Consider the following 19,571-nt stretch of genomic DNA (forward strand, 5'->3'; position numbering starts at 1 on the left):
AGGAACCGTTAAAATGAAAATCAGTAAAATTGGCAAACTCTGATATGAAACGATCGACCTGGAGTCACAAACCAAGGTCTGGCCAGCAGCGGGACTCGAACCCGTGACCACTCTGCTCGAAAGCATAATATGCTAACCACTAGTACACGCCGCTGGTTATTTATACATACATATGTGCACTTAGAACATATTAATCTAGCAAATAGACACTAGGTTTATACGTACATATGTATGTATGTATGAATTTATCTAGCATCAAATCCAAAGTTTAATTTTAAAATAATAATCCACTGTGTATTTGCTTCTTTAAAAATAGAAACCAGACCTGTTTTCATTACCTTAATTGAATGTTTTTACAGTTTTTCATTATCTAAGTAAACCCATTGTGAGTGGGTAGATAAATTGTGAAATATATTCTATTGCATGTATGTATGTATGTATGTACATAGACGTTTTCTTGAAAATGTATGGCCTTTTCAGCTCAAAGAGTACTTTTAATCAATCTAAAAATATACATAGTTCATGGCAATTTCTTTGTGCGGAATAATTGATTGCCTGGTATACGATATATCACGTCACGACTGGTCACAGTGACGCATTGAGAAAACATTTCCTGCAAAAGTTGCAATAAAACTAAAGCAAATCAGACTAAAGTCTCTATTTGACGCGAGTTACGTCATTACATATACTCTTAATTTGCGAATGTGTGACATAGGATTGCCGCAGTGGCGTTGTGGTTACTGTACGTTACGCGTACACTCATATAATGTACATGGTAGGCTTAATATCATGCAAACATGACATATGATCGACAATGAGTCTCATTTTTTTTACTAATTTACATTTTGAACTGATAACCAGAGATAGGCGCTTGACGGATGCTCGTCAAATAACAATAGACCTCTCTATTGCCGTAAAAAACAAGAAAGCAAAAAAAAATGGTTGACAATAGTGAACCAATTTTTGTGCATAAAGCATCGTCCGAACGCCGCTCTTTACTAATATATCTATGAATAATATCAGGTTGACACGATGCGAGTTACTAGGACGATACTCGCAGCGTAGCAAAAGATAATCTAACCGGTTTTATTGAACGCTGATATCCGACCCAAGTAAAGTTGAATGCGGTCCTATTTATGTACTTGTGTTGAATCTCATGTTGCAAACGCTGCGAGTAGCATCCAAGTTACTTGGTCCAAGCTACTCGTATCGTGTCACCCCGGTACAATATTAAGTCGCGCAATCGTTTTATCCGCAGACTATATGTCGCGTTATCATTTTGTCGTAGACGTTGCATCGTTTGGTTTTTCGTCCGGGGACATTTCGTCGTGGAACCACAAGGCACATAGCGATGTCTATCTTTTTCACACATAGTTGAATATTTTTATTTTATTTCATAGAACACTCGCCTTTACAGATCGCTCCAAAGCGACGAGTGCACCTAAACAGATACAATACAATCAGTGGCGGCTCGTCTATATGGGCTGCGGGCTGCAGCCCTCCCAGTATAGTACAAATGCATGCTACTTTTTCCGTCCATATGGGCTGCAGGCTACAGACCTCTCAGTATAGTACATATGCATGCTTTTTTTGTTTGCATTTGATCACCGGTATGGTCAACGAGCTACTACAGTCCGATTAATCTCTGCAGCCCCCCCTCTATGAATTCTCACGAGCCGCCACTTAATACAATCAATATACATAAGCATTTTATACAATGCGAATTCATACAAACATCCACAGTGACATCTATGGAAAAATTTTTGCAGCGTTTTATAATCAAATTGGCGAACCTCAAGACGCTGGATAACTTGAGATTAGCAAGAGAGATAGTAAAGGATCAAACTCGAGTCACCGATCTGAGGTCTGACCAGCAGAAACCAGTGGGATATGAACCCGTGACCACTTTGTTCACAGCATTATATGCCAGCAACTAGTCTATACACCTACGCATTTTATTACTTACAATCAGCAGGCCCCCATTCCACGGGCAAACCAGCTCTCAAGAATCAACTTTGAAGTTTCACTTTTATCAAGCCTGACCTTTTTACAAACCTCTTTTTAGTTGAGACACGATTTTTTACGTAACATAATCTTCTTCAAGGTCATAAAGGCCGCATCGATCTAAAACGTACCTTCAGTCCTAACTGTAACTGACAACTGCTAATACGACTAATTCAACTTCCTTCGGAACATTTTCATAGTGTGCTTCTTACATAAGAGCCATTGCGCTTGATTGGGTCACGTTTCGCCCCACTTTGACAGCTTGTTCTCTACAGACACTGACCTCTTCTAATGCAGCTTCTCTGCCGAAGACAGGGACACATCTTTCGTCTGCAGGTCCTGGCACTGACGTCACGTCATTGATAATTATGCATAGGTTACGTTCGAAGGGGTAACGGTACACCCAGGTCGTCGAGCTCGTGTATTTTTATTTATTAAATGGTCTTCTGCTCCGACCTTTCAGACATGTCGTTGGCTTCGTCTCGGAATTTCGATGCGAATGCACCGTTTCGTTGCACTCGCATCAATGCATTCCAGTGCGGTGTGCAATGGAACTTTTTCGAGAACTCCTCGGCCGAAGGTTAATTGAATTATTATGCGGTGGGGAATGATGGATTGATCCAATTACACTTGCAGTGAGAGTTAAGCTCGGAACTGACGGACAACCCTGATAAAATATTCATTCAATTTCCTCTGTTTGAATAGAATCCATATTCTCCTTTCTGACTCTGAATCATGCTCTCAACAAAAAGCGACCGGAATCCAAACATTCATCTAAGAACAATAAATAGTCTTGTTTAGTTTTGGGTATAGGTGCATACATGCATACTTGAAACGACGAATCATTGTGTTATCGCATTAAATAAAAGCAATTTTATAAGTTATCATTAGAGGTCGGAATCTGAAGGGGCCGGAAACGTGCCGCCTATTGTTCCATTGTTGTAAATCCTTTGTAAAAAAGGTTTGGCAAACCTTTAACAATGCATTTACAATCTTTTGAACAATAAACAGCCCCTTCAGATTCCGGGCACTTGTTATCATCATCATAATCTACAGACATTCACCATCCACTGCTGGATGAAGGTCCCTCCAACACGCTTCCACTCGTCTCTGTTTTGCGCAACTTTCATCCATCTCACCCCACAAATTTTCCTGATTTCGTCTACCCATCTTCCCTGCAGTCTTCCTTATACCCTTTTGCATTCTGTCGGGTACCATTCTAGCACTTCTTTTGTCCAACTTTCGTCCATTCTTCTAGCTACGTGGCTCGGCCATTGTCATTTCAATCTCTTCACTCTATCCACTATATCCACTAGTCTTGTGATACTTCTCACCAACGTATTCCGTTTCCTGTCTTTCCTCGTTATGCCAAGCATACAATGTTCTATACTTCTTTGAGCAACTTGGCGTTCAGTGTCCAAGTTTCACATACATACGTCATCACTGGCAAAACGCATTAATCGAAGATCTTTTTCTTCAGGCAGAGTGGCATTTTTACTAACCTCTTCTTAGTTAATTCCTAGCCTCTTCTTACTTCGCTTTCGGTTTTTTCATCTGATTTCGTCTGACGCAATTTGGGTTCTTATCCGATCGTTTTCAAACTTTGCCATTTTGCTCGGTTTGGTCATCAATATATGTGGAAATCAATATCGCCATTATTATGTCCTATTGGACATCCATACGTTATCACTAGAGGTCGGAATCTGGAGGGGCCGGAAACGTGCCGCCTATTGTTCCATGGTTGTAAATCCTTTGTAAAAAAGGTTCGGCAAACCTTTAACAATGCATTTACAATCTTTGAACAATAAACAGCCCCTTCAGATTCCGGGCTCTAGTTATCACTAGTCACCGGAGCCTGAGGGGGCCGTGTATTGTTCAAAGGTTGTAAATGCATTGTTAAAGGTTTGCCGAACAATGGATAGCACTGTGACTATCCTACCTCTAGTTATCACTTGCAAAACACATTGATCTTTTTCTTCAGGCAGAGTGGCATTTTTGATTTCAAAACAACATTCATTCGTCGAAATGCACTCCATCCTAATTTCATACGTCTCTTTATTTCTTCTTCTTTACTACCGGTCTATAATTTGACCTAGATATAAATAATTATTTACTTCTTCTATTTTATCATCAAATGAAATGCTATCGGGCATGCAATAACTATTAAACATAAGATAATTAAATTGATTTGTCTGTACTATGTATGTAGTTCATATGTACATTATATGGAACCAAGTTTTGGATTCGTTTAAAATAAGCCGTCGAAGTAAATCGGGTAGGTACATCATCGCTGGAAATAGTTGTGACGTTTGGAAAAAATCTTCCAACGTTTTCCACGAAACCGCGTTCGTATGTACTTTTCGTGTGTATTAGTCAGTTCGTTTAATTTACATTACATTTAATGAGGAAAATCCCATTGATTATAGTGAAAATGCGATTCTTTCGAATTGTGCCGAACCTCGTTTACAATGTCCGTTGTCACTTCCTTCCGGTTTCTTTCTGGCATTCGCGACAATGTCAACTTTTTGCTCGAATTCTCCGAACGGTTGTAAAAATACTTTTTAGAGAGATTGGATGGAACAATTTCCGGCTATCCGGCTTTTAACGGTTACTCACTAAAAGTAAATACGGATCAGGGGTGTGCAAATTGCGATTTACTCATATTCACCAACATTTTTTTTGCGTAGTAGAAATAAAATTATCAGTGTTTACTTCATTTTCATTACTTTTAATTGTGATTATTAATCACAATTCAAAAACACTAAAATTATTTTTTTCATAGTTTTCAATTTATGTACATAAAATTACCAAATTATGTGCTTTGTAAGGGCTCTGAGCCCAGGTTCGAAAAACTCCCATATAAAAATACTCGGATGTCTCCAGACAAAGAGCTGGGCCGCACCGTGCAACTTTGTCGGCCGACTAGTCGCGCAACACGAAAAAATGTATGGAAATGTGTGCGATAAACAAGTTGACGGGTGTGGCATGTCCCATCTACCTGCATGCATTAGTCTGGTCGCCCTCAACCAAGTTGTTCGCGAGTTGAGCGATGCGGCCCGGCCCAAATGCTTTGAAGCGCAAGGTTCTGATTTAAGCTGACTGTCCCGAATTTTAAAATCAAAATCCGACCCGCAAGGGTTTGTGTGACGTACCACTCATTAGGAATATTACAACACTATGTTTGGTAGAAAATTATTTTTATTTATTTAAGTTTAAGTTTGGACCATTTTGGCATTACAGGAGTCCCTAATGCGCCACAATGGTCGAAAAAATACAGAGAGATTAGAAAAATAAAAATATATACATTTATACGTAATCAAAAAAAACAATAGCATTATAAAAATAGCAGATAAAGTAAATAATAAAATACAAAATAGGGAATGTCTTGCATCTACAGCCAGAACCAATATATAATACATATAAGAACCAGCCGTAAATACAAAGCATTCCTGCGAGGCCCAAATGGAAGAGAGAATATCAAAATCCCACTCATACATCACATTCTATTATGAAAATAATGATGAGCGCAGGCTACCAGACAAAAAAGGTTAAAATTATATAACTTCATCAAGTTATTTTCTGCGGCGCATTACCTGTATACTAAGCCCGCTTTAAAGGTCAAGGAATTTGACCCTTAAAGCACTCAACATGAGGCCACCACCCCCCCAACGAATACAGTCTAAGAGACCCTTTCGTCGGAGAACGAGACGGTTGTTCATGAATATCGCACAAGAACAACTGCACATCACTGTTATATTAAAAAAAACCACACTGTACATAACCAAGTACAAAATAAACAACAACGCATGAACACATAAAGCGCGCATGCTTTAGGAAACAATACCTGAAATGTGCTGTGCGAATACATTACCTGTATAAACAAATTATATTAAATTTACTAATACCGGGTTGACACGATGCGGGTAGCTTAGACGAGTAACTTGAATGTTACTCGTAGCGTGGCAGCAGTTGATTCGACCGTTTTTGAACGTTTTAAACGTCTAAGTTATTCGTCATAGCTACTCGCATCGTGTCAACCCAGTATGAACGGGAAAGAGTTTGATGACTTTCTAGCTATTTATCAACATGTCCGCGACAATTCCTATACCTTTAAATATCAAATAAGTCATGTTTAGTGTCCAAATGGCGATTACGTATCTACCAACAGAATTGAATAGTGGTTAGTATTTAATATTTTAAACAGAGTGGTCACGCCCGTTGACATCAACCAGCAGAACACCAGTTACAGTATATCAATAAAAATATTTGAACGCCCCTGAATATATGTATGTATACGAGATAAATCTACCAATAGAGCTCTCTGCTGTTACAAATCTGAAATTGCAGCCGTTACTTTTACCTCACTCTTTTTTTCTTTTGTTGTTCCACAATGAAAACTAGGTAAAGGTGAAGAGTCTTGTGGGAGTTTATTTTGTGGCATGCCGTTATGGCCACTTCCTGTTCCGGTCGGAGCACGTGGCAGGAGGTCCCCGCTGTCACATGTTAAATTAGACGCCTCGTACACGTTGCCACTTTAGACAACTTTTTTTTCTTCATATAAATTGCCGTCGCACATATTATATTTAAAAGTTCTAATATTAGCACGGACGCGTATTCTCCCCCGCGCGTTTGCACAATTCGGTACTACCGAGATATCTGGCATCCTTTTTTTATTTATTTTTTTGCCATACATAAGAATAGTACACATTTAACCATCTGGACTTCCTCAAAAGTTCGCTCAAACTCATGTTTATAACAAGCTTGCGAGAATATGCTCATTAAATAGTCGGTCTGAAAAATTTTCATACTCTTAAACTCATACTCAGTCTTTCTCTTCAAATCCCGTCACGCTGAAAATCTCCCCAACATTTCCATCTAGAATTATTTATAAATCCAATAGAAAGCAGGTATAAAAACCCTAGATAACTATCGCCGAGGATTTTGAGTTTTGTATAGGTGTGTTTGGACTCTCTAATATATCTTGCAACAATATAAAATAAACAAAAGAAGTGTATTAATGAATGTATTTTTCCAAAACTAGTTCCATCTTCTTCATTGTTGTTAAAATGTAATGCTCGCAATTTAAATGCCAAACCACAATCTAAAATACTCAACAGTTTCCAGGGATTTCCATCGAGAAATTCTGCTATGGTTATAAATTCAGAAATCCCGGTGTCAACCAGTCTTTATAAACATTGACACGTATTTCAATGCATTTTTTTTTTCAATGTTACCTGGAAAGGCTTGGCGGGTAGTATTCTTGTTTATTTTTTACATACTCAAAAAAACAACGCCGATAGGCGTATTTCAGGCTGATGGGCTTTTTGGAAAAACGCCGATCGGCGTTGGTCAGCATTCAAAGGGTTAACTTGACATGGCCAAACATAATAATGGTAGCGTATATGCTTAGCACCATGCGATCACTGGTTAGATCCGCCAAAACTGCTGGTCAGATTTGGGGGTTTTGTGACTCCAAATCGATCGTTTCTCTATCAGAGTTTGCCAATGTTATCTGATCATTGTTAAAACGGTTCCTCAAATTGGCAAATAAATCCTTTCCTGTTGTCACAAAAATTTTTATGTATCATTGTGTATAATTTGTAAAAATTATGCCCAAAATCTAAATCTATAGATGTCTCAATAATCATCTGTATTTATTCTGTGTATAAATTGTAATAATTGTGCACAAAATCTAAAATCCAAAGATGTCTCAATAGATTAATTCTGTACTTAATTAATTGTTAAAATTAGTTCAATGGTCCTTGCGGCCGTATATATGTATGTATGTAAAATAAAAATGTCTGGCCGTATATTTCATGTGTGGTTTCGAATTATGTAATGATTATGTATTAAAAATATATATAATTTCTTGATGTGTATAGTACACTCGTCGCATTGGAGCGATCTGTAATGACGAGTGTACTTTGATTGATTGAATAAAATAAAAATAAAAATAATAACAAACCATACAATTGCTATTTATTTAAAATTGATTGCTTATATATTTAGCCGCTATATATTTGCTGATATATTTACCCGCATGAAAATCTTCAATTTTCGATTTAAATTTGATATACATACATACATATTATCTAATTAAATCCTCTGAAATGTTTTTTTCCTAGTCCGAGCAATCTGGGCAAATCGATTATATACATATGTTACATTTGAAGTGTATCTTTAAGTCGTAACACAATCACCGAGCCAGCAGTGTGGCTCAGTGGTTGCGTTTATGTTAAGCACCGAGAGATTACTGGGTTCGATCCCGTACTAATCATTAATACTGCTGGTTAGACTTGGGTATTTGTGACTCCAAGTCGATCGTTTCTTATCAGAATTTGCCAATTTATCTGATTTTCATTGTTGGAACGGTAACTCGAATTGGCAAAAATCATCCTACTACCTGTTGTCGCAAATATCTGAATTTGATTTGTGAACAATATGTAAAAAATTATGTACAAGTCTAAATCCATAGATGTCTCAATGGATTAATTAATTAATAATCCCCCAACTTAAAAAATAAACGGATTGACCACCAACGCCCAACACCACAATCTATATAAAAATAAAACTTTAATTTCTGTAGTGAATATCTGATGACCCTGATTATATTCCATGCGTTGTAACGTATTTATGGAGACGTACCACGTATTATTGACATAATTTATTTATTTCATAAAGGCACTTCTATTATTATATAATTTCTCTGCCTAAAACGACAATTGGAATATACTACAACTGAAAATACACTTCGACTGTAACATATATGTATGTACATGATATATGAAAGTTAAAAAAGATTAAATTCGCTTTAGTTTATGATAGCAAATAAATACAGTCAAAGGATGTTAAGGCGTGCCCGGTTAGCGACCAAATAACTAAACATCCTGATCCTGGAGTCATTAGTTTCCTGTCGCCAAAACCGGAAGCTGACATCCTCGTCGCTAGAGTGCGTACATACACATTCGCTTCTCCCTTTCTCCATTCTGTTTTTTCTTTTTTTGTGAAAACACAAAAAACAAAATAGTAACCATATGGAACATGGCCACAACACCAGCGGTTTGTCTGAAGTGCAGCATCACGACTCTAATGGTGATGACGTGCCGGGCAATTCTCAAACTGTTACTTTCGACACGAAAAATCGAAAGTCAACACCGAAATATTCATATAGTAATAATAAATTAAAGCATAGTAACGTTACGGTTGACTCACACGGACGCCGCCTCAGGAACGGATATGCTCACTTCCGAATCGCACAAATACATCCGCGCGCGTGTGTGAAATCCACCTCTGACCGGTATCCCAATTCTTGACCTATCGATTTGTATGAAATCTTTGATTGAAATCGAACATTCATTTGTATGAAGGGTAGAAGTGAAACTACTAGCGAAGAAGTGGCATCGCAAGTTGACATGATTGATGGAAACGGAACGGAGAGTGATAGTGGTGTAATCCGAGTGCAAAAAGGTGTATTCCATTGTAGGAGCCCTGCGAAATGGTCGAGTTTCGGTCACTATTCTGTGAGTTAGGATCTAATCGATCATGTTGATGGCAACTACTTTACTTATTTTAACCCTTTGAAAGCTCGCCACGCTGAAAATTTCGTCAACATTTCCAACTAGAATTATTTACAAATCCAATAGAAAGCAGGTATAAAAATTGTAGCTAATCCAAACAAACCATAGATAACTACCGCCGAAGATTTCGAGTTTTGTTAAGGTGTGTTTAGACTCTCTAATATATCTTGCGACAATATAAACAAAATAAGTCTATTAATGAATGTATTTTCCCAAAACTAATTCCATCTTCTTCATTGTTCTTAAAATGTAATGCCAACAATCTAAATGTCAAGCCACAATCTAAAATATTCAGCAGTTGGGGATTTCCATCGGGAAATTCTGCTATAGTTATAAAAATCAGAATCTCCGTTGTCAACCAGTCTTTATTGACAAACAGTCAATAAAGGTCGTGTAATACGTGTCAAACGTTGACACGTATTACACGACCCATGTTCAATGCATCTTTTTTCAATGTTTCCTAGAAATGCTTAGCGGGTAGTATTCTTGTTTATATTTTACATACTCAAAAATTATTATTTTGAATAAAAATACCAATAATTTTATTTTACTACCGCCATCTATGTATAAAACTAAAGACTACATAGACGTCACCCAGATTTAAAATTTGCAAACTTCAAACGCGTCTTAAACGATATTTTATCCCTATCGAAATGGCGGAGGATCCATTTACTTATATTGATGACCAAAATTAGCAATATGGCAAAGTATGAAAACGATCGGATAAGAGGCAATTTTTTTCCTGAATTGTAATCGTAAGTGAAACGTAAAGGAGGTTTATAAATAAAAAAAACAACGCCGATAGACGTATTTCAGGCTGATGGGATTGTTGGCAAAACGCCGATCGGCGTTGTTCAACATTCAAAGGGTTAACTTGACATGGCCAAACATAATAACAATCAATCGTAATATACTAGCATATACAAACCATACAATCGCTATAAGATTGCTCATTTATTTGTCCGCTATGAAAATCTACAGTTATTGATTTTAATTTCATTTACATATGTACATATTATGTAACTAAATTCTCTGAAATGTTCTGTTTTATTTTATTTTTTCCTATTCCGAGCAATCTGGGCAAATCGATTATATACATATGTTGCATTTGAAGTGTATCTTTCAGTTGTAATACAATCACCGCTCAAAATACAACGCCTATCGGCGTTGGTCAGCATTCAAAGGGTTAACCGCCTCCCATATGATCTTTTTCATGAGTGAGGACATAGATAGTCACAAGATACAGCTCATTTCGTTACACAATTTTCGTAACCGTCTTTCAATGTAAACCTCTAAAAAAAAGTTCAAACTCGTATTGTACATTTGTTTTGTGATTTTTGATAGAAGTTTCGTGTTTAGAAGTTGTGGTATACGCTGATCGACACTTTTGCCTTTTCATCGTGTTGCGTTGTGACATCTTTCCGTCGCCCCCACTTTTTATGCTAGAAAAGCTGACAAACAATGCGTTCAGAACTCCCACATCGATAAATCTCTATCAAGACATTTCCGCTCATGATAGGCTTCGGAAAGGTTACTATAAGTTGTGTGTGGTTTTAGCTTTTTTTTTTCCTCGTTTACCTTTTTAACTGCCTCTAATTTACTATCTATTCTTCCTAATCATCCTTTTGTATCGTTTTCCTTATTTTTTTTTCTGTTATTTTATCTCACATTAGCTGCACAAGTTTCGTTGAGGAAATGCAATGTCATGAAAAAAAATTATCAGTATTTATCTACTGTCGTTTTCTTTTTAGTTTTATATTTTATTGTATGAAATTATTTACGTTCGAAAATAAGGAAAATGAGATCAAAGGTTTTTTTTTACAAACCTCCTTTACGTTTCACTTACGATTACAATTCAGGAAATATTTGCCTCTTATCCAATGGTTTTCATACTTTGCCATATTGCTCATTTTGGTCATTAATATAATTAAATGGGGTTGGTGCAAACGATCGAAAAGCGCCAGACAGATTGAACCACAGATTAACTGGATGGCTGCTTTAAACGCAATTCTCGACTTCACGAATGAAAAATTGCACATCAGATGACGAGTAACCTTTCGGTGTGCACAGATCCAATTATTAAAATTGAGTTGGATCTTTCTGGCGAGTTTTTAATAATTTAATAAGGAAAAATTCGGAACATAAGTATCAGAAGCACAGAACGTATACAGGATAGGTATGTCGGGACTTCGGGTAGATTTCGCTTAGTGTAAGTGCGAGCAGTGCGCACGCATAAGGTACACGTGTCGTTAATCTGTGGTTCAGTCTGTCTGGCGCTTTTCGATCGTTTGCACCGCATCGAAGTAAATGGATCCTCCGCCATTACGATAGAGATAAAATATCAATAAAATAAAGTTTGCAAATTTGCATACATAGATGGCGATAGTAAAATAAAATTATTGGTATTTTTATTCAAAATAATAATTTATATATCTTAATTTAGTTTAAATTGTTGCTTTTTTTCTATTTTCAGTCAATACATATTACTAGTATTTTTTTTTTCATACATAAATACATCATATATGCCATATATGTTTTTAAGGGTAAACGGATTATTCCGCAAAAAGCAATATCGCGCAAGTCACGGAACATCTGGCACTCGAATTCTCGTTAGTATTATATTTCGCGTGGGCAGCTTTCGATTGATGAAGTTTTTGGATGCCAGATGTTCCGTGATCGAGATTTTTGTGACATGCGCGAGATAGCTTTTTGCAGAATAGTCACCGAACCGTTTTTAAGGCTAAATAATTTTGCAAATACATAAGTACTAACAATTTTTAAAATAACAGTACATACATACATAAAATACAATAGAGACATCTATGGATAATGAACAAAATTTTTGATACAAAGCAAATTGGCGAGAAAAACTAAAAAATTAAAAAATCGAGATGATAATAAATTTTGCGAGAAATTGAGAAGGATACCGATTTATTGGATCCGTCATTGCAATTAAACTAGAAAAATTGGGAAATTCTAACTGTCGATTTGTGTTTTAATGACCACAAGACCTCACCAGCAAGGTATTTGGCCGGGACTTGAAACCACGACCCACATACATATCTACTGATATGCAATAGCTCTACCAGTGCACTACGCCGTGGCTTTGGATACAATACTTAAGCATTGAAAAGTCCAATCCATTTCCTCAGGAAAGTAAATATTCAATTGTGTAACGTTGTATATACATGTGTATATATAATATATTCAGTGTAATAAAGACATATTAGAGAAGCCAAAGTAGTAGAGCGAGTGAATAAATATAAATGAGAATTGGATTTGCAGAATGGATTAAAGATAGACAAGACAGTATACATATGTAAATGATTCGGAAAGGCCTTATTTGATTCCATTTAAATTGAATTTTAAATATTCAATATTAACTTTGTAATATTACTTTCATTAGAACACTTAAATCATATCATTGCAAGCTTTCTATTAGCTTCACTCTGTTATTTTAATAATTAAAACAGACAATTTACATTTAACGTGAATACAATATTGCAATTATACCAGTTATGTACTTTTTATAAAGCTTAATACTTAATACTAGTTTAATACTTCTGAAATTTGTTTTCAATCTTTCGTCACACTGATATATGTAAATATATTATTTATCAATTGAAATGATGTTGTTTAAACTACGCTGTGTATGTAAATCGAAGTGAAAATCTGTTTACATAGTAAACGCAAGGTGTCTGACCCCATTACCCGTTGCAAATATCGTCCGAAGACTTCTACAACAGATCTCTATTCATCTATGTATTTATGCGAATGAATAAATATGTTTCGGCACCGACATTTAATCATGATGACGAAACAGGAAACGGACTCGCTCCCGACTAGAATATGAATGCTTATCGAGTGTTCTAATTTATTTTATTATAATTGTTCCATTTCGTCTTTGCAGATAGTGTCGACATCAGCGACAGTCTATCACGCCAGGTTATAGGCGACGAAGCCAGTCCAACCAGTGCTGATGCTGAGAGTCCCAAAGAGCCGGAGACGTCTAAGGAGGGTGACGATAAAATGTGGCTCTTTGAACAACCGAAGCTTTCGCATCAAGGTACATACATAAATGAATCAAACATGTGTATTGACACCTTTTCTATCGATTTATATATAGTATTGATGATCGTTATTTATTTATATCGAAATTCGCTCAAGATTTTTATTATTGTTGTATGATTTCAGAATGTGAAAAGCTTCTATGCTTCCGGTACTATAGCGGACAACCCGTAGAATGCCTGGCCCAGTCTCACAATTTCACCATCACGGATCTGGAGCATCAGCATAGATTATTCGATAGTAGCTTAAAAGATTCCTCGCCTTTATTGAAATGTGTTAGTGATAATAATGTATGTGAAAATTTTATCAACTCTATGGATAACAAGTGCTTTGAAGATGGTAACGATGTTAAGGTTTTAAGTAAAGATATTAACAAATGCTCAATTAGTGAAGTGACCAACGGTAACGACGTAAGGAATTGCAAAAGCAACCAGAGTAATTTCGAATTGTGTTCATCAAATGCAAAAAGTGATATTAAAGCTACTAGTAATTCAAATAAAGTATTAGACGAATGTAATAAATCTGTGATAAACGAACAAAAAGAGCGGAGCAACGTAGAAATTAATTCCAATTGTGTTATAACGAACGATCCGACATCTGCTACTTGTTCGGGCGTTAAGAAGAAGTGTGCTCCGTTGACCAATGTCAACGGGCAAGTGTCCAACGGTGCCAAAAAGAAAATCAAAATGAACGGAGGACTGATATCGCCCGGCTCTGAATACTACAAGATTTGGTCCCCGAAAAACCCTTGCAAGATCATGAAGTTTGTCTACGATAGCGAAAACATAGTCGACCTCACCAACACCGAAGAATCAGCACCGCCGCTACCACCGAGACTCATACACCGACCCCTGGAGAGATCACACGCCATACCTCCACCTCAAGTATTCCGACACCAGAAACCAAAGAAAATGACTAAACCTGAAGACACATTTAACTTCGAACTCATCGACACCGATGAACCATTCTCAATTAGCATGGAAAATAACACTGTAGATTTTGATCCTAAAGCATTTTATACGCATGATGTGCCTCAACTGAATCCGCTAAATCCTTTCTTACAAGACGCTGACCAAACAGCACCTTTAGCTACTCCGGAAACAGACCCCAGCATGAGCGAATCATCGCCACACTCCAACAAGCGCTCTTTCGACTCTGCCGACTCTCCTTTCAGATCCAAACCGGAACAACCTAAAAAGATCGGTCCTGACAATTACATCACGGTCTTAAAGAGATCCGTCATATCCGCCGATCCTAAATCATGTGACAGTCCGAAACACGAAGCGAGCGGACTCTCCGAAGCCCAAAATCTAACACCAAACCATCTTAAATCGCAAGAACGAGCTCAAAACACATTCTTGGAAAACATCAGCAATCAGTCAGAGTTCGAAGACGAGAATAAGAACCAAATAGAAATCAAACAAATATCAACAATCAAATCTCACAAACCGTTGACACGACAGACTTCTAACAACATGTGCAAAACTTCCAACACTTCTTCCAATCTTGCAAACGATGCTCTCAGTTTGAACGAGCCGATGAAAGATACTCCCGAAGCTTTCAATATTCCTGTCAATCCGATTCATTTAGATCAACCGAGCTGCTCATCACACACACCCAGTGATGCAATAGCTCCCAGACCATTTCCCAACGGTGCATCTAAGGCTTTGACAAATGAAGGCACCCCGAAGCACAACGTCCTCAGCAGGTGCACGTTGAACGAATTTGGCACTAACAAACCAAACTTCGAAGGCAGTCCAGTGATGAGACCGCATCCGAGAGCTTTGGCCCGGGTAGCTGGACACGCACCGCAGTGTCCGCCGACTCCGACTCATCACGCCAGGCGAAATAGACCGGTGCCGATGCCGGAGGCCATGAGACCACCGAGTTTGAAGGCGAACCAACCTGAATTGATGGCTTCGCCGGAAATCAAACACGCTGATATACGACCTTTGGATACGACGTTTAACGAGTTGAAACCGGTCACTGATCTGCGTATCCCAGATTGCATGACCGAGTTGAGAACGTCTGAAATCAGATCACCGAACATGGACTTTGTCCCGTTGGGGGATTTCGTATTGGATAGGAGAGCCCCTGACGTGAGATCGAACGAACTGTCAAACATCAGCGTTGATATGAGAGTCAGAGAATCCCGTTCCAATACCCTAAGCAGAAACGATTCTAACGAGTCAACCAGTAATACGATTCCGCTTCCTTTAAGACACATAGCCAGTACTAGATTGCCTTCGATACCTGAAAGGATAAATAGGCACTTACCATTGTCTGACGGTACTAATGGACAACATTGTGTAAATATAGCGGACTCGGATGAGCCATTGCCGCCATGTAAGTGTTGATTATGTTTAAATTTATATTTGTTTCTGTTTAAATGTATTCTAAGGCTCGTGTTTTGAATTGATTTCAGCTTGGGAAGCTCGTCTCGACAGTCACGGCAGATTATTCTATATAGATCATGTGAATCGGACTACTACGTGGACGAGGCCTTCTCCGAGTGTTAGCATTTTAAGACCACGTCAATCGAGTAATGAACTTCAGCGACGTCAATTGGATAGAAGGTTTCTGTCAATGATAAATTCTATTCATTTTATCTAAGACTTCAGACTAGTCAAAGTGTCAGTAATAGTAAATTATATATACTACATATTCCCATTACATAAATTTCAGATACCAAAGCATACGACGTACAATTACATCACGACAATTTGACATAACAGATGAGCCGACTACATCGAGTGAAGCTCCAGGTTCTCCCAATCTTGGTGCAGCTCCACCACCACCACCACCACCAGATCAGCCATCGTCGACTTCAGATCCTAGAGAACCTCGGCAACCACATCCTGCCGTAACCCTCTTATGCAGACCGGACTTCTATTCAATATTACATATGGATCAAGTAAATATACACTTTTTTAATTGCATCTGACACGTGGTAAGAAATGAGACTCGTCTCTGCTTAATGTAGAAACGCCTTTCTACAGAGTTACACATTCACTTACTAATAATTCCGTATTCATAAATTAAATCTTACATTTATTATATATGGTGTTTATAATGTTTTAATTCTTTGTACTTGCAGGAAGCCCTCGCTTTATACAATCGCAACAGCACTCTGAAGCATATGATATCGAAGATCAGACGGGACAATTCATCTTTCGAACGGTATCAACATAACCGCGATCTGGTCGCTTTAGTCAATATCTTCGGTGACTCTTCGAAGGATCTGCCCGAGAATTGGGAGACAAAGTTCGATCGACACGGAAAGGTACACTTAAAAATGGTTCGAAATCTAGGGTGGCCGTGTTGTCGAATCAAATTTTAACTTTCCGCTTTCGATTTAGCAATTCTTCATAGATCATAATCAGAAGCAGACGTCGTTTATGGATCCTCGTCTGCCGCAAGCTCCCCTTGGAGCTCCTCTAGCTTCGCCGTTCACCTCGCCGGTTCCGACTGTTCGTCGCAGAAATCAACACCATTCCCAAAACAACGATCAGGTGTTACTTCAACACCCTCTGTTTGAATTTGTGTGCTTTTTTTTTCTTTTTTTTTGTAGATTTTAGCATCCCATTGGAATTATTTTGCATCGTATACGTGATTTTTTTTTTGTACACATTGTTGCATGTAAATTATGCTTTGAATTTTGGTACTGGTTGGTTATAATCACACCATTCTATTCAATCCTTTACTTTGAATTGTTAATAATATGTAAAGTACATATATGAAAAGTATATTTTTTTGTATTATATCACATTATAAATCATATGGTCACTAAGTAGTAGACTAATCATTAGTGTGTGAAATATGCACGGCATACATATATTGAACCATTAGTCTCTATTTACCAAATAGTCTGACTGTTATGAATATTTCATCGATTACATATACTTGAAATCAATTGTATGAAGTTTTGTGAATATAATTAAATTTACTGATTTCTTTTCAGTATTGATCTCTTATCACGTTTTAATGGTTTTACAGAAATGTGTTGGTGTTTCTGTGTCTTAATCCTATCACATTGAAACTGTATTGTAAATTGTTACAATGTAAATTTTTTTCAAACATTTTAAGTTGACTTAAAATGACACCTCTCTTTATGTTATACATAGGTCTCTTCTTTTTGTTTTATATTTCTTTAAATTTGGTATCTTCTAAACTTGTCTAATGAATCAAGCTGAATTTCTATATATGATAAATTTTACAAATGGATTCACTATTATTATACGGCCAATTTCCATATATGTATATCAGTTATAAAACGGTCAAATGTAGTATATTGATTAAAAGAACTGAGAATTTGCTGTATTTACTTATACATTAAAGGTTTGATTGTTTCCAATCCGTATTAAATTTCAAAATTTTGAATAATTCAGTTATTATTTTATTTCAATTATTGCTTTTTCAGTTTTATTATTTTTTTTGTAGTTTCAATTGAAATATTTTTTTATTCTATTAGCCACTCAGCTGCCTTGCCTGATAAATAGTACGTTCAGCACTCAAAGCAGAACGAAAAAAGACCGAACGCCAAGAATAGAGGCAATGAATTTAATATATATAATAGTAGCATATTTACATTGATAATATAATATATTTAATTGGCGACTGGGTGGTTAATATTTATATATTATATTTCAATAGTAATCAAACTTACAGATTCGAAACGCAGTAATTAAAATGTTTTAAAAAACACAACAATAATTCTTCTGTCCAAGTTTGAATACTATTATACATACATTGCGATTTTATTTTATTTACTTCATTACAAAATCATCAAAAACGTATTATCTCCAGGCTCCTGTTCCGCCACCGAGACCACCATGCTCGTCATCTTACAATGCGGCTGCTGCTATAATGCCCGAAATCCCAGTGGCTTACAATGACAAAGTGACTATAAATCATTTATTCACCGTGTATATGTAAATTCGTAGTCTCCATGCTATGTACCTATTTATTGTGAAATTTTCAGGTGGTTGCCTTTCTACGTCAACCGAACATAATGGATATTCTCAGGGAACGCCATTCTGTGGTGGCTGGAAGTGCCGTCTTACGGGATAAGATCGCTGCCGTCAGAACTGAAGGATCACCAGCTTTGGAGCGTTTCCAGTATGATGTACAACTCACCGTACTTTTAAGGTTAGTTCTCATCATCCCCTCACAATTCCAATATATATGTATGTAGTTATATTTATATACTGAAGTGCAAGCTTGAAACAGACCGCTTCTAAAGCTTCATAAAGCTCTGTCGACAAGTTCTAAAACCATTTCAGCAAATTGGATAAGACTTCCTATGGTCATTGAATATATAGAGTCATAACAATTCTACTCCCGTTGTTTCACTTTCACTATCTTGGGTACCATTCGAATACTTCTCTTGAATATCATTCAAGGAATTTTCCAGCCAAATGGCTGATACCATAACTTGACTCATTCTATAATATTATGTGAGCCTCTCACTCAAGATGCCATAGCATTTGCAAAACACAATTGTATCCTATATACTTATATATACAGTCTATTTTGATTAATATATAGCCAGTTAGCAGTGTCACCTACAGAATACTTTTATTAATTATTGATATTTGTTAATTTTACGAGAGAGAAGCGCCAAAAGAGAAGCCAAGTTCACTAAAGTCTGACTAAATCAGTTAACCTTCTTACCTTTAGAGACATACACTGATTTCTCAGGAATTCGAACAAAATCCAATTATGGCTCATATTTGATGCTATATATAGCTGCACCAGACGGAGTTCGCGGTAGCTGTATAAATACAGACAGCTGTGTATATACAGAAAGCTGTATATATACAGAAAGCTGTATATATACAGAAAACTGTATATATACTGTAGCCGCTCGAAGACGTCTAGTCATACAACGAATATGTCGAATTAGTGTTTTTTAATTTGAAC

The 19,571-nt window shown here is 36.9% G+C and overlaps 1 protein-coding gene across 1 annotated transcript in view; it reads left to right on the forward strand.

The window, feature by feature from the left end:
- Nucleotides 1-19,571, forward strand: part of LOC143918777 (uncharacterized) — a 151,017-nt gene that overhangs the window by 61,451 nt on the left and 69,995 nt on the right. The window contains exons 3-10 of the mRNA XM_077440834.1: nt 13,492-13,647; nt 13,776-15,995; nt 16,075-16,225; nt 16,335-16,563; nt 16,747-16,932; nt 17,009-17,161; nt 18,456-18,548; nt 18,631-18,797. Coding sequence (XP_077296960.1) covers nt 13,492-13,647; nt 13,776-15,995; nt 16,075-16,225; nt 16,335-16,563; nt 16,747-16,932; nt 17,009-17,161; nt 18,456-18,548; nt 18,631-18,797 — 3,355 coding nt within the window. The remainder of the gene's footprint in view (nt 1-13,491; nt 13,648-13,775; nt 15,996-16,074; nt 16,226-16,334; nt 16,564-16,746; nt 16,933-17,008; nt 17,162-18,455; nt 18,549-18,630; nt 18,798-19,571) is intronic.

The sequence above is a fragment of the Arctopsyche grandis genome, chromosome 11, assembly GCF_051622035.1.
Source record: "Arctopsyche grandis isolate Sample6627 chromosome 11, ASM5162203v2, whole genome shotgun sequence".
NCBI classification, from domain to species: Eukaryota; Metazoa; Arthropoda; class Insecta; order Trichoptera; family Hydropsychidae; genus Arctopsyche; species Arctopsyche grandis.